At 38.1% G+C, this 25,361-nt stretch overlaps 1 protein-coding gene across 1 annotated transcript; it reads right to left on the minus strand.

The window, feature by feature from the left end:
• Positions 1–21,113: 21,113 nt before the first annotated feature.
• LOC101891330 (uncharacterized) lies at positions 21,114–23,808 on the minus strand. Its single transcript, XM_005177658.4, has 3 exons — positions 23,617–23,808; positions 22,921–23,545; positions 21,114–21,480 (listed from the first exon to the last, which is right to left on the minus strand). The coding sequence occupies exons 1-3, from the start codon at positions 23,714–23,716 to the stop codon at positions 21,186–21,188; spliced, it is 1,020 nt and encodes a 339-aa protein (XP_005177715.1). The 5' UTR covers positions 23,717–23,808; the 3' UTR covers positions 21,114–21,185.
• Between the last annotated feature and the right edge of the window lie 1,553 nt (positions 23,809–25,361).

Here is a 25,361-nt window from a genome sequence, read left to right on the forward strand (position 1 = left end):
TCAAGTGCCATGCTCTGATTTTTGATCAGTATCTTTAATCGACAATCTGTAAAACATTGAAATTTTTTCAAAGAAAAAAAAAAAAAAAAAAAAAACAGTTTTAAATAGTCTTAGTTCAGATTTAGTCCATTACTTAAGATGAGAACACATAAAACGCTTTTTTGACTGACTTATGTCATCGGCTGGCTTCTTCGTAAAAGATCAAAGAAGTTTTAGGGTGACTTAGTTCAATTATGGCCCCTATACTTGTTCATCATATGCTCCTTTGTTCTTTTGCAAAGAAGCCAGTCGACGACTTATGCCAGTAAAGAAGTGTTTATGATATCTGCATCTTAACATTTTCGACATATTCTAAAGTACGGAATTTGAATACAAAATATACAAAAACATAGACCTGTATAGATAATTTTAGTCACATATATGCGAACTCCAACTTTTTAATATCGAGAGGCATCGTTATATTCGAAGACGTGGTCTTTAAAGCCAATTTCCTATTATAGTGAACAGTTCGTATTGCAAACTCTAAACCCCAACTTCGAAACAATTTCAATGAAAGATGTGGGTAAAATAATCAAAATACCGAATTCTGGAAGGTACAGTTATAGGGGGCTATAGGAAATCATGGACCAGTATAGAAAATTATCTATCCGGTCAAAATACCGAGTATTGAGCATTGAGGTGAGAATACATAAAACACTTTTTGACTGGCTTAAGTCATCGGCTGGCTATTTCGTAGAGGGACAAAGGAGTTTTAGTTCAATTCTTGACCCAACCTCCTTTATTCTTTTCCGATGAAGCCAGTCGATGACTTAATCCAGTCAAAAAATAGTTTTATGTATTCTCACCTTTACTGTTATATGGGGTCTATATGATAAAGTTGACTTATATGACCCATTTTTAATACCAAAAATCCACAATTAATTTTCGCTGATCAAGAAAATAAACATACTTTATGATAATTAAAGTGCGTATTTCGTGAAGTTACAATGGAATGAGAAATTCAATATCCCCTTCATAAAATGGTGGAAGAATAAAAACAAAGAAACTTCGGCATAGAATTTGAACTATGTCAACCTTTTTCCTTTATTTTTCGTTTGTGTCGATAAAGCTGTGTATTTTTCTCCTCAGGCTTTAGTTTATTGTCGTTTGTACGGCAATTTGGTAATAGCGTATTGCACGGCTTTATCGTCTCATCAAGAGCCAAGTAGTTTTGACAAAAACCATATGTTATGAGTTACATATGTATGATCATAGATGGCGTTCAAAATATGTGAATTGGCTGCTCTTAACAACTAGAAAGGGACGTTTTTACATTATGAAATTACATTTTTCTTATTTTGACGCAATTATTGATTTGTTGTTGAAGTTATTAGTACTATTCTTTATCTCTTCCGTGATTTTGCACACTGGTGATCGTCTCACACAATTCACAACAACATTAAAACTGATTTGCTTTTACACACACGTAATTGTTCAATTATGCTAAAAATAACTTCAGGCCCATTTCATTAATAAAATGACCTGAGGTGCCCTTTTCTTACATAAGCAGACCTTAAGGTCATCTTTTTAATAGAAGAAACCTTGAGATCCTCTTATTTAATAGGAGATAAATTGATGTCCTCTTCTCATGGAGAAGACCTTGAGATCAACTACTTTCATAGACGATACTTGAGATCATCTTCCTTCATGTCCTCTTTTTCGTAGAAGACATCTTGAGGTCCTGTTTACTTTTACAAAAAAGTCCTTGAGATTATCTTCTTTCATTGAAAACGTATTGAGATCGTCTTCTTTCAACTTTATTCGTCATGCAATTCAAGCGTGATAGTGTGATTTCTTTATATTTGGCTGGAAAACCATAAGTGGCTATCGTTAGAGCACTCCAGCATTTAAATGTGAATAAATCTTTGGTGTCTCGTACCATCGCTCGTTACCGTGACACTGGTGGCGTAGCCAGACGTCAGGGAAGTGGACGGAACATTAGCAGAAATGGTTCGAAAAGTAAAGAAGCGACTTTATCGAAACCCGCGTCACAGTGGCCGAAAAATGGCCCATGAGCTGAACATATCGCAATATGCCATTCGGCAAATATTGAAAAATGAGCTCGGGGTAAAGTCATTGAAATTCCAAAAAGTGCAAGAACTTACACCGCAACCGAAAGAAAATAGACTCAAAAGAGCTAAAGAGTTGCTTCGCTTGGCCGTAAGTGGTGAACTGCCAAATTTGGTTTTCTCCGATGAGAGGACATTTGTTGTCCAGCAGTTCGTAAACAAACAAAATGATGGTGTTTGCTTGCCAAAGAGGTCAGCTGAAAATTTGCACCTTCGGTTGGCCACCAGAACTCAAGCGCCGGACATGGTGATGGTGTGGACCGCCATAACAGCCGATTGTCGCTCTCCGCTCGTATTAATCGACCGTGGCATCAGAATAAATGCTGAATATTATCGCGAAAATATTCTGGAGGGTGTATTAAAGCCTTGGGCACGCAAAAACTTTGGCCTCAGACCTTAGACATTCGAACAGGACTCAGCACCATCGCCACCCAAAAATGATTACAAAATGCGGTTCCTCGCTTCATTTCCAGTGGCCACCAAAATCTCCGGATACCAATCCGTTGAACTATTGTGTCTGGAGTATTTTGGAAAGCAGGGTTGGCACTAAAAAATACCAAAGTGTCGATCACCTCATGCAAGCGCTTCGCCGGGAATGGACCAAAATACCACAGAGCAACATTCGGACAGCCTGTGAAGGTTTCATTGGCCGTTTGAAAGCCATAATTCGTGCCAAAGGTGACCAATTCGAACAAATCTAAGCTTGTTCTAAAATTTAATGCTATTTCCGACATTTTTATACCCTCCACCATAGTATGGAGGATATATTAAGTTTGTCATTCCGTTTCTAACACCTCGAAATATACATTTTAGACCCCACAAAGTATATATATTCTTGATCAACCTAAAATTCTATGTCGATTTATCAATGTCCGTCCGTCTGTCCGTCTGTGGAAATCACTCTAGCTTCCTAACGAAATGAAGTAGGTTGATAAAATTTTACTCAAATATGTATTATGTCTGCAGGATTTTTGGTAATGAAAGTTGGTCATGTAGGTCCACGGCTTCGTATAGCCCCCATATAACGGTACCGATATTCGGTATTTTGATAATTTTAGCGACATTATTTACCGGAATTGTTTCAAATTTGGTATTTGAAGTTCGTAATGGATACTCATCCTCAGACAGAAAATGAGCCATGTAGGTCCACGTCTTCGTATAGCCCCCCTGTAACGGAGCCTCCCGACATTGGGTATTTTGATGATTTTAGAGACATTATTTACCGGAACTATTTCAAATTTAGTATTTGAAGTTCGTAATGGATACTACAGTCTATGACAGAAAATTGTCTGTACAGGTCCACGTTTTATAACCCCCATGGTACCTCCCTATATTAGTTATTTTTATGATTTTAGCTACATTATAAACAGAATTTTTTTTCAAGTTTCGCATTTGAATATTGTAATAGCTTGTAACAAAACACGCCTATACAGGTCCACTTCGTCGTATAAACCTTAACATAATTTTTAACGGATTTTATTATTTTTTTTTTTTTTTTTTGAAAATTACCAAATTTGTACCAAATGGTGTAGGATATTAAAAGTTCGGCCCGGGCGAACTTACAGCTTTTTTACTTGTTTGCTTTCATTCAATAAAATTTAAAAAAAATGTAAAAATTATGGCTTTTGATTTTCTTGAAGTTTTCTTTATCTCGCCCTGTAGAAGACCTTTAAGTCTTCCGTAATGGGTTTCTTTCATTGAATATTTTGAGGTTTTCTCCCCGAAATGTCTTTCAGGTCATCTTCTCCCATAAATGACATTGAGGTCTTCTTTAAAGGTCCTCTGTCATAAAAAAAATTAAAGTTTTTCTAATAGAACACTTTCTCTTATGGAAGTCCTTGAAGCTTCCCTCCGTAGAAGTTCTTGAGATATTTTTATACCCTACACCTTGGAAAGGAGGGTATATTAACATTGTCATTCCGTTTGTAACATCCTTAAATATTCGTGATAGACCCCATAAAGTACATATATTCATAATCAGCATAAAATTCTAAGTCGATTTAACGATGTCCGTCCGTCTGTCTGTCCGTCTGTCTGTCCGTCTGTCTGTCTGTTGAAATCACGATACAGCCCACATTATTTGACGTAGAGCGCCAAAACTTAGCAGAGCAATTGGTATTGTGTCTAGGATGGTTGGTATTGAAAATGAGATATATCGGTCCACGTTCTGGCATAGTCCCCATATAACGGTACCTCCCGATATTCGGTATTTTGATGATTTATGGCACATTTTTTCACGGATTTGTCTGAAAATTGGTATTTGTAGTTCATAACGGGTCCCTGTACGTGTGGCAAAACATTGCATGTATAGGTCCACGTTTTGGTATAGCTCCCATATAAAGGTACCTCCCGATATTCGGTATTTTAATTATTTTTGCCACATTTTTTCACGGATTTGTCTAAAAATTGGTATTTGTTGGTCATAATGGTTCCAGCTCCGGTGGCGAAAATTTGCATGTATATATATATTTGGTATAGCCCCCATATACCGGTACCTCCCGATATTCGGTATTTTGATGGTTTTTGCCACATTTTTTCACTGATTTGTCTAAAAATTGGTATTTGTGAGTCATAATGGGTCCTAGTTCGTGTGGCGAAACATTGTATGTATAGGTCCACGTTTTGGTATAGTCCCCATATAACGGTACCTCCCAATATTCGGTATTTTGATGATTTTTGACACATTTTTTACGAATTTCTCTGAAAATTTGGTAGTTGTAGATCATAATGGGTCCCAGTTCGTATGGCGAATCATTGTAATTATAGGTCCACGGTTTGGTATAGCCCCCATATAACGGTATCTCCCGATATTCGGTAATTTGACGATTTTTGTCACATTTTTTTCACGTATTTGTCTGAACTTAATGTTCTTTTACTTGTTCGATTCGTAAACAACTAAGTTTACGGTAGGTCGATGTATGGTTATAGAGAAGAATATAATTTTAATGAACTCTTTTTGAACAGTTCATTTAAATAACCTTTGTCAATATTTTATAAATCTCCCCTCTCTTCTCGAAAATCAAAATGAGCATAAGTTAGCTCTTTAAACACCTGCTCTACTTTGAAAAAAAAAAAAAAAAAACAAACCAAAACCTGAACTGGAATTTGTGGTTTGTACCAATTCCAGTCAGTTTGGCATTTGGTTGTGTTCGGTTTTAAGGTTGTGTGAGTGTGTAAATGGGTGAGTGTGTGTGCATTTTTATTAATATGAAACCTTGTGAATTCAGTTCCTGCTTTTTTGTGCAGTGGCTAAAAAAAGAATGGCTGGCACAAACAATTCATGAATGATGATGCCGCCTCTGTTACAGGGCTGTCATAAATGCAAATGTGTGTGGGTGTGTGTGTGTGTGAATTTGTTGTTGACCGTTCAAATGTATTGTTTTTTTTGTTGCTGGAACTGCTCCTACTTTTGGTTTTGCAATCAGTTAATTGCAATATTGTTGCTGTTGTTGGCAACATCAGCAGCATATTATCGCTTTAATAACTCGGCAATATTGCAATGCCAAGCCATCGACAGGAGGCCTAGTTCCTCTCAGATAAAATGCCAAAAAAGCAAGGTGAGGGGAGGACATGAAACGATCATGGGCAATAATGATGCTAACGTTCTATGTTGATGGCTGTTGTTGATAATGACTTGGTCATATCATTCCATTCTTCCATCTCCCACCACCCCCGCTCCCAAGAGGACAACAATATGAACACCATAATCAACATTAACATTAATCTGAAAAACTGGGTAAATAAATGATTTAAATGAAGCTTCCTCAGATAACTTGGATCCATCATCCATTGTCAGGCCATACAAGTGGTGGGGGGGTGGACTCCCCTACATCACCTACACCCATAATTATTGTTGTGAGCAGGCGTGTGTGTGTACTTTACCACCATTTTCTGTTTTAATTAACACAACAATTTTTACATTATGAATAACAATAAATGTGAAATTGTTAACAATGTATGTTGGTAGGTAGGTGGGTGGGTTAGGTAGGTGGGTGGGTATGTATTCATGGACAATTCGAGTGAGAGAGCTCGTGATGCAACACCAGCAGATGAAGAAGACGAATGTAAAATGTACATTTCGTGCTTAATATACAAATACTCACACACACCCCCACACGCATGCATACATACATCCACATAAACACACCAAATGAATAAAATGGCAACTGTGTTTTTCCACAATATTTATGCACTTTTATGATACCACACAAATTTTAACAAGTACTCCCACTTCCCGTCATTCATTCCCACATGTCCATGTTCACATACGTGGTCACGATGCAAACAGTGGAAATGTGAAAATGCCAAAACTGCCCAAATTGTGATGGCTGGAATGAAGTTAAAATGTCCTACACAGGTTCTCCACAGATAGAAGAATACCCACAGGAGGAGCCAGGTCGTCCATCGCCCATCGGTTACAAGATATTGGAAACTCAAGGTCTTCTTTCTCAGAAAAGTTCTCCTTCCAAAAGATTTCTTCTTCCCAAAAAATGTTCTTATTCCAAAAAGGTTTCTTTCACTGGAAAGTTCGAGATTATTTTCCAAAGATGATCTCGTCGTCTATTCCTCGTGGCTTTCTTTCATAAAATTCACATCAGAGTCCATCCGTTACAAGATATTGAAAACTCAAGGTCCACTTTCTGAAAAAAGTTATTTTTCCAAGCTAAATTCTTCCACAGAAAATCTTAAAGTTCTCTGTCAGATAAAGTCTTGAAATCTTTCAAAAATGGTTCCCTAAAAAACGATAATATTCAAAAAAAAAAGGCCTTGATGAATTCTTTTACTTGAAACCTTGAGATATTTTTCCATAAATGCTCTAGAGGAATCATTTCTAGGAACTGCAGGAATCATTTCTAAATAAAAGAGCTCGAGACCTTCTTGTTCGTAGATAAGCTCAAACTCGAAGTCCTCTTCTCCCACTGAAGTTATCATGCTTCATAAAGAGGATACCTTATCACTCATCCAAGAGACCTTGAGGTCATCATCTTTAAGTGAAGAGGCCCTGAGATCCTCTTCTTTTACAGAAGACGCTGTGAGGTCTCTTATTTCGTAGAAGATACCATGAGGTCCTTTTCCTTCATAGGGAAGACCTTGAGGCCCTATTTTTCTTCAAATCGTCTTCTTCTTTTTCTCATCCAAATAGACCTTTGGGTCCTCCTAATTTTTGTATTACATATAAGAGACCTTGAGGCCCCCGTCTTTCATAGAAGATCTCTTTGGAACCCCTTCATTCATAGAGCAGGTCTTGAGGTATTTTTCTTACACAGAAAAGACCTTGAGGTCCTCTTTTTTCAATTTGAGGCGCCTCCCGTCATAGGAAAAGACTTGGTTCCTTCTTCCATAGAATACACCTGAAGAGCTTTTTCTTTCATAGGAGCGAGAATTAGATTCTCTTCTTTCATAGCAGGGGCCTTGAGATCCTCTTCTTTCCACTTCTTATTTTTTCTTACATAAAAAAGACTTTGTGGTCCTGTTCTTTCATAGAATAGTCTTAAAGATCCTCTTCTTGCATAGAAGACACCTTGTGATCCTCTTAATTCGTAGGAGATAAAGTGAGGTCCTCTTCTTTCATGGAGAAGACCTTGAGGCCCACGCCGTTTATAGACGTACCTTTTTTACCTTGAGGTCCGCTTTTTTCATTGGAAAGGCCTTGATGTTCATTTTTATAAAAGAGATCTTGAGATCCTGTTCTTTTTCATAGAAAAGTCCTTGAGGTCTTCTTTTTCAGGAGAGGAGACATTCTTTTAGTTGGTGCTTTGATGTCTTTCTTTTCACAGAAAGGCATGAGTTTTTTTGTCCATAGAATAAGTTGAGATCTTCCTTTAGAGAATATCTTTCATGGGTTGAGGACTTCGAGGAATGTTTTCTTCCATAGAAGATATTGAAATCTTTGTATTTTTATTTGATCTTGTCGTCTTCTCTCTTCTTCGTGTTTCTTCTTTAAAATAGCTTGAGGTGTTCTTCAAAAGCAAACCTAGTGGTTTTCTTCTTCCACAGAAACCTTTTAGGTCTTCTGCCATAATAGACCTTGAGGTTTAGTTCCATAGAAGAAGGTCCAGGAATAGCATTAGAAAATCTCTGATGTCTTCTTCCATACTAGACCCTGAGGTCTTCTTACTCTGTAGAAGATTTTGAGGTCTTCTTCCACTTAGAAGACCTTGCGACCTTCTTCAACTAATAAAATATACTGAGATTTTCTTTTTCCTTGAAATCTTCTAATTTTTTATTCGATCTTCTGGCCTTCTCTCTTCTTTATTTTTCTCCTCTGACTAACAATACCAAACCTAGAGGTTTACCTTTTCCACGGAAATCCTTTAGGTCTTCCCCTTTAGACTATGAGGTCGTCTTCCACTATGGAAATTCCTTGAGGTCTTCTTCTTCTATAGAAGACCTTGAGGTGTTCCTCTTCTATAGAAGGCCTCTTTTCTTCCTCTAGATTTTCTATTGAGGAAGACGTCAACATTGGGGTTTTCTTCTACAGAATATCTCGAGTTCTTCTTCCATAGAATATTCTGACTTATTTTCCTTAAAAGACCCAGAAGTCTAACTTCGTAAAAGACCATGGGATCTTCTTCGACAAAAGACCTGGGGGTCTTCTTTCATACAATATAACCTTGAGATCGCTTGAGATCGAAACTGAGGTCTTCTTTCGGTATAGAAGACCTTGAAATCTTCTTCCTCTATAAAATACCTTAAGGTCTTCCTCCACCATAAAAGACCTTCCTCTGTAGAACACCTTGAGGCTTTCTTCTACAGAAGTCCGTGAGGTTTTCTCTTACAAAAATCTGTATATTTGACTCTTTCATAGAACACCTTCAGGTATTTTTTCTCCAATCGAGATGTTACGATTTTCAAAAGAACTTGAAGGCTTCCCTTTTTGATTCGATTTTTGGGGTTTCTTGCTTTTTTCTGCTTTATTTTCAATATAAAACGTAGAGAGGGACCTTCTTGAGACCTTCTTCCATAGAAGTCCAGGAGGTCTTCTTTTAAAGAAATTTGTAGGTTTGACTTGTTCATAGAACACCTTGAGATCTTTCTCCTCCAATGGTGGCATTGCGGTCTTCTAAAGAACTTGAAGTCTTCCTCTTCTTGATTCGATCTTGAAGCTTTCTTTTTTGTCTTAGTCTTCAATAGAAAACCTCGAGCACTTTTGCTTTAGAAGACTTTTTCTTTTTCTGCAGTAGAAGACCTTGAGGTCGTCTTTCAGACTACCAGATCCTGAGGTCCTCTTTAATAGAAGACTTTAAGAAGGACTTTAGGGGTTTTGGTGCAAGTTCTTAAAGTCTTCAAAGAAAGAAGATCTTAGGGCGTTCTCTATATGATCTTAAAGTCATCTATGAAAGAAAATCTCAGGGGTCACTATGGAAGATGACTTTTAAGACATTTTCCATAGAAAACCATTAAGTAGTCCTTGATATAAAACCATATGTGGCCTTCTTTAGAAGACTTTGACGTAGAAGACGACCTCAGAGGTCGTTTTACATTGAAGTCATTTCTGTCATTTTTCCCTAAAACACCTTGAGGCTGTCTTTCCTAGAATGCCTTGTGGGTTTCTTCTGGAGACAGAAGATCTTTGAATATCTTCTACAGGCATCCCATTTTTATATTTTTCCACCCATCTTTCCACTGTAAGTCAACAAAATATATTGGCCAACTCTTCTCAAACTTCCACACACACTCACACCCACCCACACTCGCCTCGCGACAACCCTTGTCGCCGTTACTGTGTTAAATGCTTGTCAATGTGTGTACATTTCGATTTCAGTTGCCATCATTTCAATATAGGGCTACGTTTGTTTTCTGGTTTTTGTTGCTGTTATTGTTGTCGTTTTGCATTTGTCCGGGTTCGGTCGTTTACGCTTTATGTTGTCGTGGTCAGTTACGGATAATATTTTTCATTTCGTTCTTTTTTCCACAATTTTTTTCGTGTATTTCTGTTTTGCTATGTATCTGTATGAGAGTGTGTGTGAGTGTGAGTGGATGTGTGTGTGTGTGTGTCTGTGTGACCATTTTGTTTGCTTCCCTGTGTGAATATGCCTTAAAACGTTATCACGCCACAATAACCTCAAAATTTATTCACTTTATTGATAATGCAATAAATCGCTGCAATATTCAAACACTTGCTGCACGTACACACGAACTCATATGCACACAGACACAAGCCAACACACACACACACACACACACACACTGACACAAGTAAACACATTGCAACAAATTTTTAACTCAATGCATTCGATCCCACAACGCCGCATATGGATACATTCATGCAAATATCGTCCGTAGAGTGTGGCAAATGGATGATGAGAGAGAGAGTAAGAGTGGGAGGGAGTGGAGGAGAGAAAGGAAGAGAAAATGTTATTGCCGCGTACACGTTAACTTATCCATGGGAATTTCAATGGCATAACATCAGCAATATTGGCAAAGTTATGTTGCAACTTGCCATCCTCAGAGTCAGCAAGTGTGTTGCCTTACATACAAACACACGCACACATATATACAATGATATATACAGGTTTGTTTTTACTCAAGAAAGTGGAATTGTAGGTTTTGAAATATTGATGCTTGGATCCGTTATTGGGAAAATTGATTACTTGGATTGAAGGAGTGAGAATACAAGTATCCTTTAACCTAGTACAAAATCCTTATCCCAAAATTATATCGTATTTCTTTTGACATTAGGATAGTTCTTCTTTAACAGGCCCTTTCGTATAAAATCTAATTATCCCACTAAACTATCACATCATAAAGTTCTCGCCTTATTTATGCCAACATTGTATACCCTCAGCCATATGGCTAGAGAGGGTATACAGGGTGAGATAAAAAACTGCAACAAAGTCAAATGCCATAATTTTTACATCTTGTTTTTAATTTTATTGAATGAAATCAACAACTGTCGTAAACAGCATTGAATTTTAGAATAAGTTTAGCTTTATTCGAATTGGTCATCTTTGGCGCCAATTATGGCCTTCAAACGGCCAATCAAACCGTCACACGCTACCCGAATGTTGCTCTGCGGTATTTAGACCCATTCCCGGCGAAGCGCTTGCTTGAGGTGATCGACACTTGGGTATTTTTTAGTGTCAATCTAGCTTTCCAAAATACTCCAGACACAATAGTCCAACGGATTGGTATCCAGAGATTCTGGTGGCCATTGTGCTCTGGAAATGAAGCCAGGAACCTCTTTTTGTAACCATTCTTGGGTGGCGCGTGCCGAGTGCCATGGTGCTGAGTATTGTTGTAATGTCCAAGGTCTGCGGCCAAAATGTGTGCGTGACCAAGGCTTTAATACACCATCCAGAATATTTTTGTGATAATATTCTGCATTTATTCTGATGCCGATTAATACGAGCGGAGAGCGACCATCGGCTGTTATGGCGGCCCACACCATCACCATGGCCGGCGCTTGAATTCATTTTGTTTGTTTACAAACTGCTGGACAAGGAATGTTTCCTCATCGGAGAAAACCAAATAATTTGGCAGTTCACCAGTTAACAGCTGTCGGACGAGTGGCTTAGAAATGACAGCAGTCTGAAGTTGGTTGCAGTTTTTTCATCTCACCCTGTATATATAATTTGATACGGCCAAAACGTGCCTCATCGAAATAACGGTTTTAGACCGTAGGTCTCTTTGGACCAAATCCGTTTCAGGACATTTGGAGTCGATCTAGCGATGTCCGTCCCTCTGTCCGTCAGTCTGGCTTGTGCGAACGATATCTCTCGAAGGGAGTATCCGATTTGATCCAAACTTGGCGCATTGTAATATTATTGTCAAACTTTGATCAAGTTTGGAGATGGGCAATATTGGTGCACTCCTTCGGTACCCTTCCCACAAAATGTCGACTTTTTCAAAGAAAATAATTTATTGCACAGAAAGATAAACCGATTTTGCTCCAACTTTGCAAATCCGAATATTTGCATTAGTGTTAAGTCAGGTGCGAAAATGGACAATATCTGTCCTCTCCATCAAGTACCCCCCTACAAAGGGTCAAAATTTTGAATAATTACATGTCTGCTAGAAAATGTGAAGTAAGAGTTCGATTGTCTTCAAATTTCATACATCCAAATATTTTTATTAACCCAAAGTCTGGTGTTAATATGGAATATATTTGTCCACTTCTTCTGGTACCTCCCCAACAAAAGGTCGAATTTTTCAAAAAAAAAAAAAAAAAAAAATCTGCACAGAAAGAAGAGCGATTATCCAATTTTGCTCCAACTTTGTAAATCCGAATATGTGCATCAGTGCTAGGTCAGGTGTAAAAATGGGCAATATCTGTCCACTTCATCATGTACCTCCCCCCCAAAGGGTTAAAATGTTAAATAATTACATATCTTATAAAATATGAAGTAAGAGTTCGATTGTCTTCAAATTTCACACATCCCAATATTTTTATTAACACAAAATCGGGTGTTAATATGGAAAATATCGGTCCACCTCTCCTCCCCCAAAAAGGGTCAACATTTTTAATATTCATGAAGCTCTTTAAACTCGAAATTAACATCCGATTTCATTCAGACTTGGTATGTCTCAATATATTTTAATCAACACAAGATCTGTTATAAAGTTGGCAGAGATCGAACCATTCCTTCTGGTATCTCCCCCACAAAAGGCTCAAAATTTTGAGTTCCGTGAAGCTCATAATTCCATCAACATAAGATATTTTAAAAAGATGGTAGAGATCGGACCATTTCTTCTGCTACCTCGCCATAATAGGGTTCAAGATTTTGAAAAACAAAGCGCTCAAAGAAAGTGAAATAAGCGATGATATATATCTGCCAACCCCTTCTGGTACCTCAGCCACAAAGGGTCACAATTTCCAATGATTGGATCTGTCATAACTTGCAAAACAAGTAGGCGATTCTTTACAACTTGCTATATATAAATATTTCTCTTAACCAGAAATCTTAGATGAATATATAATTTATCGGAATTTATGATTTCGCATAAAAGTGATTATAAATGTACGATTTCCTTCAAAATTTAGCAAATTCCAATATAAAGTATGAAAATGGAATATTTCGGTCCGCTATATCTAGTACCTTACACATATTTTCAAATTTTCCAAAAAATTGCACACATTTCATATAAAGTATAGGAAGTAGTCGATATAGTCCAAATCTGACACGTTGTAATATTTTTATCAGTCTTAAGTCAGATACGAATTGGTCAATAATGGCGAACTGTCTCGGAACCTTCCCCTTAAAGGGTCAACAGTTTGAATAATCATAACTCAAGGCTGAGGGTATACATCTGTCGGCAGAACCGACTGATACTTTTTTATTTGTTTTTCTCCTTTTGAAGCCCCGGTCAATATATACTACCCACTGTTGCAGCTACAAACTGAATCTAGACAAGACTCCCTTTTCCTCTCTCTCCCACTCTATATCTTTCTATCACTCCTCCATTTCAATGATATTTGCTACAGTGTGCATTGTTGCTGTTTGTTTTATTGTTGTTGTTGCTATCATTATCATTTCGTTTATTCACTTTACCATCCATTCGTCGTCGTCGTCCTCGTCCATTTATATGCCCATTTTATCATTTATACGTTTTATGTTTTCGCTTGAATTTCATATTCATTCCAATTCTGGTTGATGCTGGTGAATTTTGATGTGAATTTAACTGAGTGGAGAGTTGAAGAGCTGGTTGTCGATTCGTTGGACGGAATGAAATAAATAAATGTGAATGTTCTGTTCGTATGGGTTTCATTTGGATATGTCTGGTCTCTCTGTGTGTGAGTGTGTGGAGCGGGGAATGTAATGTTTTATTGCATTTTGTAGCATATTTTCCGGCTCTACGTATTTTTCTCAATTTGAATATTTTCAACTATGGGTCATTCCATAGGGGTATTTAATGAATGGGAGATGGAAGGACTTCCATAGGTGCTGATGGTATTTTCTGACCGAAATGGAAGTAGAATCCGTATTTTATGAAAGAAAACTTCAAAGTCTTTTAGTCAAGAAACGTCAGATTTTATCTTTGATGGAAAAACATACTTCGAGATTTTCTTCAATAGAAGAGAACTTTTCCATAGAAGCCCTTGAGGTATTCTTTTATACAAGACCTTGAAATATTTTTCATAGAAGCCCCTAGGATCTAATTTCTTTCCAACATCAAAGACCGTGAGATCTTCTTCCATATAATATTTTGAAAGAGGATCTCAGGGGCTCTAATGCAAGATCTTAAGGTCTTCAAGGGAAGAAGATCTTAGGGCCTTTTTTATATTATCTTACGATCTTTTCTATACGATCTTAGAATATTTTATGAAAGAAGATCTCAGGAATATCTTTGGAAGAATGACGCGGTATCTTCTATAGAAGAAAACCATGTGGTCATCCATGGAGAAAGACCTTTGAAACGTCTATAGAAGAAGAACTGAGCGTCTTCTATAGAAGAAGGTCTCGGGGTCTTCTATAGAAGATGGTCATAGGGTCGGGAATGAAATATGGCCACAGGTTTTCTTTGGAAGAAGATCTTGGGGTCTTCTATGGAAGAATACTGCAATGTCTTCTATAGAAGTGGACGTCATTGTATGGAAGAAGATCTTAGGATTTTCTCTATAAGAAGACCTCAGGTCATTTTATGGAAGAAGACCGCAGAGTCTCCTTTGGATGAAGACCTCAAGGTCTTCTTTTGAGGAAGATATAATGGACTTCTATAGAAGAAGACCTTAAAAATTCCTAGAGATCTTTAATGTGAGAAGAAGACTTCAATTCTCTCTATAGAAATATTTTATAGAATAGAGAATACCTAAAGACCTTCTATGGAAAGTTGATGACATTAAGGTCTCCTCAGGAAGTTGAAAGACCTCAAGGCCTTCAATGGAAGGTAAAAGACCTCAAGGCCTCTATGGAGGGTTGAAGACATTAAGGCCTTCTATGGAAGATTGAAAACCTTTTGTCTGCTATGGAAGGTGAAAGATCTCCAGTCCTTCTTGGAAAGGGGAAGTTCTCAAAGTCTTTCATGGAAGACGGAAGACCTCCAGGCCTTCTGGGAAGCGGAAGTCCTCAAGGTCTTCTGTGGAAGTCATTGGGGTCTGCTATGGAAGGTGGAAGACCCCTGAACATCTATGGAAGGTGAAAACTCCCAAGGCCTTTTTTGGAAGGTGGAAGTCATGAAGGTCTGTTATGGAAGGTGGAAGACCTCGAGGTCTTCTATGGAAGGGGGAAACCTTCAAGGTTTTCTTTGGAAGGTGGAAGTCATGAAGGTCTACTATGGAAGGCGAAAGACCTCCAGTCCTTCTTGGAAAGGGGAAGTTCTGAAAGTCTTTGATAGAAGGCGGAAGAGCTCCAGGCCTTCTGGGAAGGGAAAGTCCTCAAGGTCTTCTGTGGAAGTCATTGGGGCTGCTATGGAAAGTGGAAAACCCCTGATCATCAATGGAAGATGAAAACTTCCAAGGCCTTCTTTGGAAGGTGGAAGACCTCTAGGCTTTCTGGGAAAGTGATATTCCTTAAAGTCTTCTATGAAAGAAGATGCTAATGTCTCTTATGAAATAATGATGAAAAGAAACCAATTGAGTTCTGTGGAAGAAGGCCTTAAGGTCTTTAATCAAAAGAGAACTCAGGGTCTTCAATAAAAGAAGACTTCAGGTTCCTCTATGGGAGAACACCTCAGGGTCTGCTATGGAAGAATATCTAAAGGTCTTTCATTGAAGTATCGGGCCCTTCTATGGAAGAACAAGTCCTCAAAGTCTTTAATAGAAAAAGAAAACTTCCTGGAGGGGAAAGACCTCAAGGTCTGCTCCGCAAGAGGAATGTCCAAGTTCTTTTAAAAAATATAGCTAGCCTCCAATTATCTTAAGAAATATAGAAGGGTCTTAGAAATATAGAACACGCCCATGGTTTCTGTAGAATATAGAAGTCTTAATGTTACCTAAAGAAGCTGGAAGAACTCAAGGTGTTCCATAGAATAAAATAGCTCCCAAGCTCTTCTATGAAAGGTACAAGACCCAATCTCTTCTACGAAGTAGAAAATCCTGAGGTTCTATATGGCAAGCAGAAGGCTCCAAGGACCGCTGTAAAAGCTTAAAACCCCAAAGACTTATATGGAAGGTAGGCGATTTCAAGGTCTTCTAGTGAAGGTAGAAAATCTCAGGGTTTTTAATGAAAGGTAGAAGATAGCAAGGATTTTCGTGGAATATGCAAGACGCCAGATCTTCTATGGAAGTTAGAACACTCCAAGGACTCTTTATAGGGTTTCAACGAATAGAAGACTTTATCTAGAGATTTTATGAGTCGTCCACAAGAAGAAGACCTAACGATGACCTTCCTCCTAATTTAGGATTTCAAGTGATTCCTTACTTACACATGTCCCGTGGATTGGCCCATTTTCCTTTTGCGAGTTTTTGAGTTTTCCCAAAAGCAATTTCTTTGTATTTAAATGTGAAATAAAACTCCATTTAAAGTCAATCCAAAACTCAGATTTCTAGGTCTCTTCAGTAATGAACAACAAAATTCTATGGCTAAATTAAAAAAATGTTAAAGAATGAGTTTTGATTTCTCAAAAAATTTACAATTTTTTAAATCTTTTATTTAAACTTTAAAAGGAAATCAACACCCTTTCATATTTTTTATGGGCTTCGCCAAAAAATATTAGGAAAAGAGTTAAAGGTCCCATCGTCTATGCCAACTAACATCTGTGGTTTACTTTCAGGGCACAAATTGTTGCTTCAATTTTCCACTGCCATTGAAGAAATGCAAATATGCACATATTGAATCACCTCCTTTTTCCATTTTCTTTTCCAAGAATTTGGAAAAGAGGAGACCCTGCTCTGGATGACTACAAGCAACAGCCAGCCAACCAAACTATCCTTAAAGTCCACATCTCGGTAAAGGGCAACAAACAGAGAGTAGATGCTACTAAATGTTACCATAAATTAACACTTGAAACTACACCAAAAAAAAAGTTCGAAAGAAAACAAAGTGGACGAAGCCGTTTTTCCCAAAACACAAACACTCACACACATACGCACACACAGAAAGACGGCCATTTACACGAGAGGAACTTTTTCATTGTTGCTGTTATTCTAGCCATTACATAAACACCACATTGCAATGCGTTTAACAGTGGTCCAATATCACCATCACCACCAGAGCCCTGAGGATGACAACGACTACCACCCCACAACTCTTATCCTGTTGCCCGTGTCCGTTGTGAACGCAGCTGCAAGCAAACTAAACGTAAATGCATTTTCGGTCAACGTTCATGCAAAATAAAATACCCAACAACAAAAAAATGTAACAGGAAAGAGGAAAAAATCGTTTTTGTATTTCAACTCTAAATTATGGAATTGGAGAGTATTTTTGGTTTGACAAGGGGTATGGGACGTGTAAGGTTCACCTTACCAGACATAACACGAATCCTATGCTATACCAAATGGTGTATGTAGATTCGAAGAGAATTAGTGTAGAGTAGTGGCCCGAATTCGGCCATAGAACCATTGAGGGGAGAATTTAAACACATGGATCCATTGGAGGGATTTTTTAAAACACAGGTATCTTACAAATCCAGAAAATATCTGGGAGAATCTCCTGGGATTTTTTTCAAAGAAAAACAAACTTTAAAAGAGAAGTTGCCCGAATTTCATTGATCTTCAATTTCATTGATGGGAGAATTTCAATACATGGACCCATTAGATCGAATTTTGGGACCAGGGTTTTTGACAAATCCAGAAAATATCTGGGAAAAAAACTCCAAATTTTGAGACCCACTTTGGGGCCTCAAGTTCATAGTACCCCTTACTATCGGGTTCGCCAAGCATTTTTCTCCGTTTTAGACCTGGAAAAAAACTCCCCAAAAATTGTGTTAAATAACTACTGGACTATAGATGACAAGGATGTGCAGATCGTTGTAGCTGTACTTGTAACGGAAAATAAGTGTCCAAATGGTCATATTTTTTTCGGGTAATGCAAAAAATGGTACTCTTCGGACGTACGAATGATGCTCAAAGGATAAGAACAACAACAAAACTAAATATACACAGGCACATGCACACATCCTCGCTAGAAAGGAAAATAGAATTGAATTAAAAAAAAAACAGTGAGTCAAGGGAGATTGCTCAGGGAATACCTCTAGAAGACAGAAAATAAATCTGGATGATCTTTTACCTAAAGAAGAAAACAAATGTCTTCTGGTCTTATATAGACCCTATACATAAAGGACTTACACCTGCCCTCCGATGTGAGATTGATCTCCCTCGGGTCTAAACATGTGGTGATTAGAATACGGGTGAGATGAAAAAAACTACAACCAACTTCAAACTGCTGTCATTTCTAAGCTACTCGTCCGACAGCTGTTAAAATTATTCCAGTGAAAATTCATTATATTGTTTACAAGCGTACAAAAGCCTTTGGGTGAGAATATTCCAGAAAAAAAAGTTATTCCATCACGAAGCGTGATAGTGTGATTTCTTTTAATTTGGCTGGAAAACCACAAGTGGCTATCGTTAGAGCACTCCAGCATTTAAATGTGAATAAATCTTTTGAGTCTCGTACCATCGCTCGTTACCGTGATACTGATACTGGTAGCGTAGCCCGACGTCAAGGAAGTGGACAGAAGAAAACAGCAACATCGACTTGATCGAAACCCGCGTCGGAGTTGCCAAAAAATGGCGCGTGAGCTGAACATATCGCAATATTCCATTCGGCAAATATTGAAAAATGAGCTCGGGGTAAAGCTATTGACATACCAAAAAGTGCAAGAACTTACACCGCAACAGAAAGAAAATAGACTCAAAAGAGCAAAAGAGTTTTTTTCGCTTGGGCGAAAGTGGTGAACTGCCGAATTTGGTTTTCACCGATGAGAAAACATTCGTTGTCCAGCAGTTTGTAAACAAACAAAATGATCGTGTTTACTTGCCAAAGAGGTCAGATGAAAATGTGTACCTTCGGTTGTCCACCAGAACTCAAGCGCCGGCCATGGTGATGGTGTGGGCCGCCGTAACAGCCGATGGTCGTTCTCCGCTCGTATTAATCGACCGTGGTATCAGAATAAATGCCATATATTATCGCGAAAATGTTCTGGAGGGTGTATTAAAGCCTTGGGCACGCGCCACCCAAGAATGGTTACAAAATGAGGTTCCTCGCTTCATTTCCAGCGCACAATGGCTACCAAAATCTCCGGATACCAATCCTTTGGACCATTGTCTCGGGAGTATTTTGCAAAGCAAGGTTGGCACTAAACCAAAGTGTCGATCACCTCAAGCAAGCGCATCGCCGGGAATGGGCCAAAATACCGAGGAGCAACATTCGGGAAGCGTGTTATGGTTTAATTGGCCTTTGAAGACCATATTTCATGCCAAAGGTGACCAATTCCGACATTTTTTGCTTTCATTCAATTAAAATAAAAAAAGAAAATCTAAAAATCAAGCTATCAGGTCTCAAACAGTTCTAGAGAAATATTCTTAAAAAACTAGTCCTTGAAAAATGTTCTCAGAATTTCGCATTTCATGGTTCTAAGAGTCCTTGAAAAACCTCCTTCAGTTACACGTTTAATTTTTCTAATTGACCTCAAAAATATCTTGAGGATTCAAGCTTTAATAGAAAATATCCTTAAAAATCTACGTTTTATGGTTTCAAGAGACTTGAAAAAAAATAAAATCAATCCTGGAAAAATATTTCTAAAAAACCTAGTTCGTAAAATTTTTCCTCAGAAGTCCTCATTTTATGGTTCTAAGAGTCCTTAAAGACATCCTTGAATATCCCTTCAATTACACGTTTCATATTTCTAATTGTCCTCTAAAAATATTCCTAAAGTCGAGGGTTCAGGCTTTAATAGTCCTCGAAAAAATATCCTTGAAAAGTACGCTTAATGGTTTCAAGAGACCTTAAAAACACTAAAAATCAAGGTGTAAGGGCTCTAAGAGTTCTTGAGAAATATTCTTAAAAAAAACTATCCAATGAAATTTTTACTCAAAAGTCCTCATTTCATGGATCTAAGATTCCTTGAAAAACATCCTTAAATTACATCTTTAATTTTTCTAATTGACGCCGAAAAATATCCCTCGAAGGTCGAGGCTTTAATAGTCTTTGAAAAATATCCTTACAAATTTACGTTTTATGGTTTGAAGAGACCTTAAAAAAACTAAAAATCAAGGTGTTAGGGCTCTAATACTCGTAGTCCATGAAAAATATTCTTAAAACAGCTAGACTTGGAAAAAATTCCTCACAAGTCCTCATTTCATGGTTCTAAGAGTACTTGAAAAAACCCTTTAATATCCACTTACCACGGCTCAAATAGTTCTTGAAAATATTTTGTAAAAATTCGTGTTTTAATGACTCTTATAGTCCTTGAAAGATATATTTTTTTAAAAATCCACATTTAAATGCTCTGAAAGTCCTAACAAAAAAAGTCTTTCCTATTTTTTTTGCTACTCTTTCATCCAAGTGATGTCCATCAATTTGCTGTCCTTTGGTCATGGTCTGTATATCTGAGACATAATTGTTGCTTTTGGCTTCCGTTCGCGTTTTTTTGTCTGTCACTATTGCTTTGTTGTTGTTGTTTCTGCTGCCTCAGATGCACTTGTCCCCGTTTAAGTTTAATGATATTGCAAAATATGCGAAATGTGAATCAACACTATCCGCCACAATTTGGTGGTGGTGATGTTGGTATCTCAAATGGCTGTCCAATTGAAGCGACTAAATGACCTCATTTGGAGGCAAGTGAGGACAGTTGCATCTAAAATGTCCTCATTACCAAATATTTTTTTTGTTACGAAAAAATACAGAAAAAATGTCAATAATTTTTAGCGATTTCCAGGAAAATAAAGTACGAATGGGAAAAGGCATTACATTTTTTATTAGAAAAAAGAAGAAAAACAGAATAACTGGTCTCACAAGGGTCTTTGCACTAATGACCACTAATTAGAGTAGGGAGCAGCAAGAAGTTAGAGAGAGAGAGAGAGAAGTTTTTTTCGGTTTTCAATATTCGTCCCAAAACACCAATTTACATTTTCACAATGTTTGGCTACACCATTTCTCGTTAGAACTAAAAAAAACACAGAACCGCAATATTTTAAAAGCTTTAATTGTCACACTCTCTTATCCACAGAGAGTTTTTCACTTTTTAACTCATTTTCGTTTATGGACTTCTTATACGATAATTAATGCTGAATCCGGTTTCAGTTTCATCCGTAACCGAATCGCTGACAAAGTACAGAACAAATGGTCCCGAAGCAATGACATCTGGTCGCGTTTGCAACGAAGTGCCACAATAATAAGTGGGCACAATATTCAGACTATTCGACACATATGATTGGGGTATCATTAGATAATCCTCACGTCTTCCATTGGTCTGTATTGTACTGTGGCAGTCACCATCATAACCGGCCGAACCCTCCACCTCATTTGACATGGAAAATTTGGTCGTTTTATATCTGGAAAAAGAGAAGAAAATAAAAAAAAAATCAAATTTATTTTAGGCCCAGAAGACTTTGCGTAGGTCGTCTAGGCACAGAAGACCTTCAGCAGATATTCTAGTCACAAAAGACCCTCAGCAGGTATTCAAGGTACAACGACCCTTAGCAGGTCACAGAAGACCCCCACTAAGTCTTCTATGGATATAAGACCTTTAACCTGTTTTCTATGAATAGAAGATCTTCAGCAGATATTCAAGGCACAGAAGGCCTTCAGTCGGTCTTCTATGGATAGAAGAACCTCAGCAGGTTTTGTTTGGATAGAACACCCTCAGCAGGTCTTCTATGGATAGGAGACCCTCAGCAGGTCTTCTATGGATAGGAGACCCTCAGCAGGTCTTCTATGGATAGGAGACCCTCAGCAGGTCTTCTATGGATAGGAGACCCTCAGCAGGTCTTCTATGGATAGAAGACCCTCAGCAGGTCTTCTATGGATAGAAGACCCTCAGCAGGTCTTCTATGGATAGAAGACCCTCAGCAGGTCTTCTATGGATAGAAGACCCTCAGCAGGTCTTCTATGGATAGAAGATCCTCAGCAGGTCTTCTATAGATGGAAGACCCCCAGCAGGTCTTCTATGTATAAAAGACCTTCAGCAGGTCTTCTATGGATAGAAGACCCTCAGCAGGTCTTCTGCGGATAGAAGACCCTCAACAGGTCTTCTATAGATAGAAGACCCTCAGCAGGTCTTCTATGCATAAAAGACCTTCAGCAGGTCTTCTATGGATAGAAGACCCTCAGCAGGTCTTCTATGGATAGAAGACCCTCAGCAGGTCTTCTGTGGATAGAAGACCCTCAGCAGGTCTTCTATGTATAGAAGACCCTCAGCAGGTCTTCTATAGATAGAAAACTTTTAGTTGGTCTTCTATTGACTCTTAGTTTGTCTTTTATAGACAGAAGACCCTCTGCAGGTCTTCTAGGCACAGAAGACTCTCAGTACTTATTGTAGGCACTGAAGATTGTCATCTGCTCTTCTAGGCATAGAAAAATCTAGACATGGCTTCTAGGCCCAGATGAACCTCGTCGGGTCTTCTATGCACCGAAGACCCTCATCAGGTCTTCTATACACAGAAGAATATTAGGGGGACTTCTAGGCTCAGAGGACCCTCATTAGGTCTTTCAGGCACAGAACAGCTCTGCTATGGATAGAAGACCCTCTTCTATGAATGGAAGAATCTTCTCAGGTCATCAGGTCTTCTATACACAGAAGAATATTAGGGGGACTTCTAGGCTCGGAGGACCCTCATTAGGTCTTTCAGGCACAAAACAGCTCTGCTATGGATAGAAGACCCCCTTCTATGAATGAAAGAATCTTCTCAGGACTTCTACGAAGTGAAGACCCGCATCAAATTTCCCAAAGGTTTTCTATAAAAAAAATCAGATCTGAAGAATATTTAACTCACTCAACAATAGTAGCTCCGTTCACAGCCTTAATACACATTGTATACTTCATATTGGGCGGATATCTCGACGAACCGTCAGCTTTGAAATTAAAACTTTTAATTGTTCCAGAAGCCTTGGTATAGTACTGGTCACACCCAGTGGGCGCCAACAACTCCCAATCATTTTCAATTGCCGATTTGCCATTTAGCATTGATCTTCCATCCACAAGGAGACCGCTCAAGCCATCTTCAAATAAACGCTGGCCCAATCTTTTATGGCTCGGACACTCCAATTGGGTCACTACCAAATGCCATTTAGAGGAGGTCCAACGATGGACGAACTTAAATACCAACGAAATATCTTTCACTCCCTTATCAACATTAAAGGGTAAATAGAGATGTTGTCCACGATTATCACCGCAAAGTGAGTAATCACCTATCTCCAAATGATCGCCACATTCCATTCTTTGGGTGGCCGCATCCAGAACGGGTTGCTGCAACTCAAATTCTTGAAATTCAACCAAAAGTTGACAGACATTTGGACTATAGGCACGAATTTGATAGCTACAAGAATCCGTTGTGAGGGTAGAGGGATTTTTGATGATGGTCTGTTTGGATCGGGATACGCCACCACATTTGACAGTTTCTGGAATAGCGGGAAAGGGGGGAAATTAAGATAAATTGTTAATTTTAGATTGGTTATGGTACTCCTTATACCATCTCTTGCCAGATTTGGTAAAAGTACGTCCAATGTGGCCTTAACTTGATTTAGGCACAGCAGACAGCCAATGAGAGTTGCTATAGCTCTAATCTGCATTCTGTCGTTTTTTTTTTTGGGATGCGCGTGGTTTCCGTTTTTCTATTGAATTCTTTTGTTGTTTTTCCTTCGATTGACAAATTTCAATTGAATCATTTGGCGTTGTCACCTTTTATATGAAGTGATAAGATGACGACCTTCTGATTCTTAAAAAATAAGTTTGATAAATTTTTTTGTGTAGTTTTATTTTTGGCTGCCTATCTTTGGTGGAGATTTCTCACAGCAGATGTTGAAAGAGATATTGCACCCAGTAACAAAAGGGGAGTGGTTATGTATTTTTTGGGAAATAACTTATCTGTAAACTGTCAAAAGAATATGAAAAAATTAGGTTTGTCGCAGCATCTATGGCCTCTCGGGAGATCGGAGTTTTTTTTATACCGGGAAGGCCTCTAGAAGGTTTCTTTTTACAGGAAAACTAAAGAGGGTCCTCTATTTTTAGAAGACCAACAGAAGATCTTCTATCTATAAATAAGCCCTCTATAAAGTCTTATGTACAAGGTTCCTCTGAAAGATTAGCTATTTATGGAGTACCCTTTTTAGCCATTGGAGACTAAAATATAGGAAAAGGAAGATTTTTTAAAAATTTTGGATTTTAAAAAATTTTTAAATTTAAATTAGAAGTCCATAAGGATTTTCAGTGAATTTTTTAAAAAAAATACGAGGAGGCCCTACAGCTTGGATTTTTGCAAAAAAAATTTAAACCGTTCATAGTGTTGATGTTAAAGAATTTTGAAAGGATGATGAGATTTTTTTTTAATGATAGGAATTTTAATGGAAACGAAATTAAATCAGAAGGCCTAACAGCGTGGATTTTTATACCCTCAGATATTGACTAGAGGGGGTATGCAGAGTGAGATGAAAAAACTGCAACCAACTTCAGATTGCTGTCATTTCTAAGCCACTCGTCCGACAGCTGTTAAAATTGTTCCAGTGACAGCTCAGTATATTGTTTACAAGCGTACAAAAGCATTTTGGTGAGAATTCTCCAGAAAAAAAGTTATTCGTGATGGAATTTAAGCGTCATAGTGTGACTTCCTTATATTTGGCTGGAAACCACAAGAGGCTATCGTTAGAGCATTCCAGCATTTAAATGTGAATAAATCTATTGTGTCTCGGAGCGCAGCCCGACGTCAAGGAAGTGGAAGAAAGAAAACATCAACATCAGCAGAAATGGTTCGAAAAGTAAAGTAGCGACTTGATCGAAACCCGCGTCGCAGTGGCCGAAAAATGGCTCGTGAGCTGAATATATCGCAATATTCCATTCGGGAAATGTTGAAAAATGAGCTCTGGGTAAAGCCATTGAAATTCCAAAAAAATGCAAGAACTTACACCGCAACATAAAGAAAATAGACTCAATAGAGCTAAAGAGTTGTTTCGCTTGGTCGAAAGTGGTGAACTGCCGAATTTGGAATTTGGTTTTGTCCGATGAGGAAACATTCGTTGTCCAGCAGTTTGTAAACAAGCAAAATGATAGTGTATATATGTCAAAGAGGTCAGCTGAAAATGTGCATCTTCGGTTGGCCACCAGAACTCAAGCGCCGGCCATGTTGATGGTGTGATGTGGGCCGCCATAACAGCCAATGGTAGCTCTCCGCTCGTATTAATCGATTGGGGCATCAGAATAAATTAGCGAAAATATTCTGGA

The sequence above is a fragment of the Musca domestica genome, unplaced genomic scaffold (assembly GCF_030504385.1).
Source record: "Musca domestica strain aabys unplaced genomic scaffold, Musca_domestica.polishedcontigs.V.1.1 8, whole genome shotgun sequence".
NCBI classification, from domain to species: domain Eukaryota; kingdom Metazoa; phylum Arthropoda; class Insecta; order Diptera; family Muscidae; genus Musca; species Musca domestica.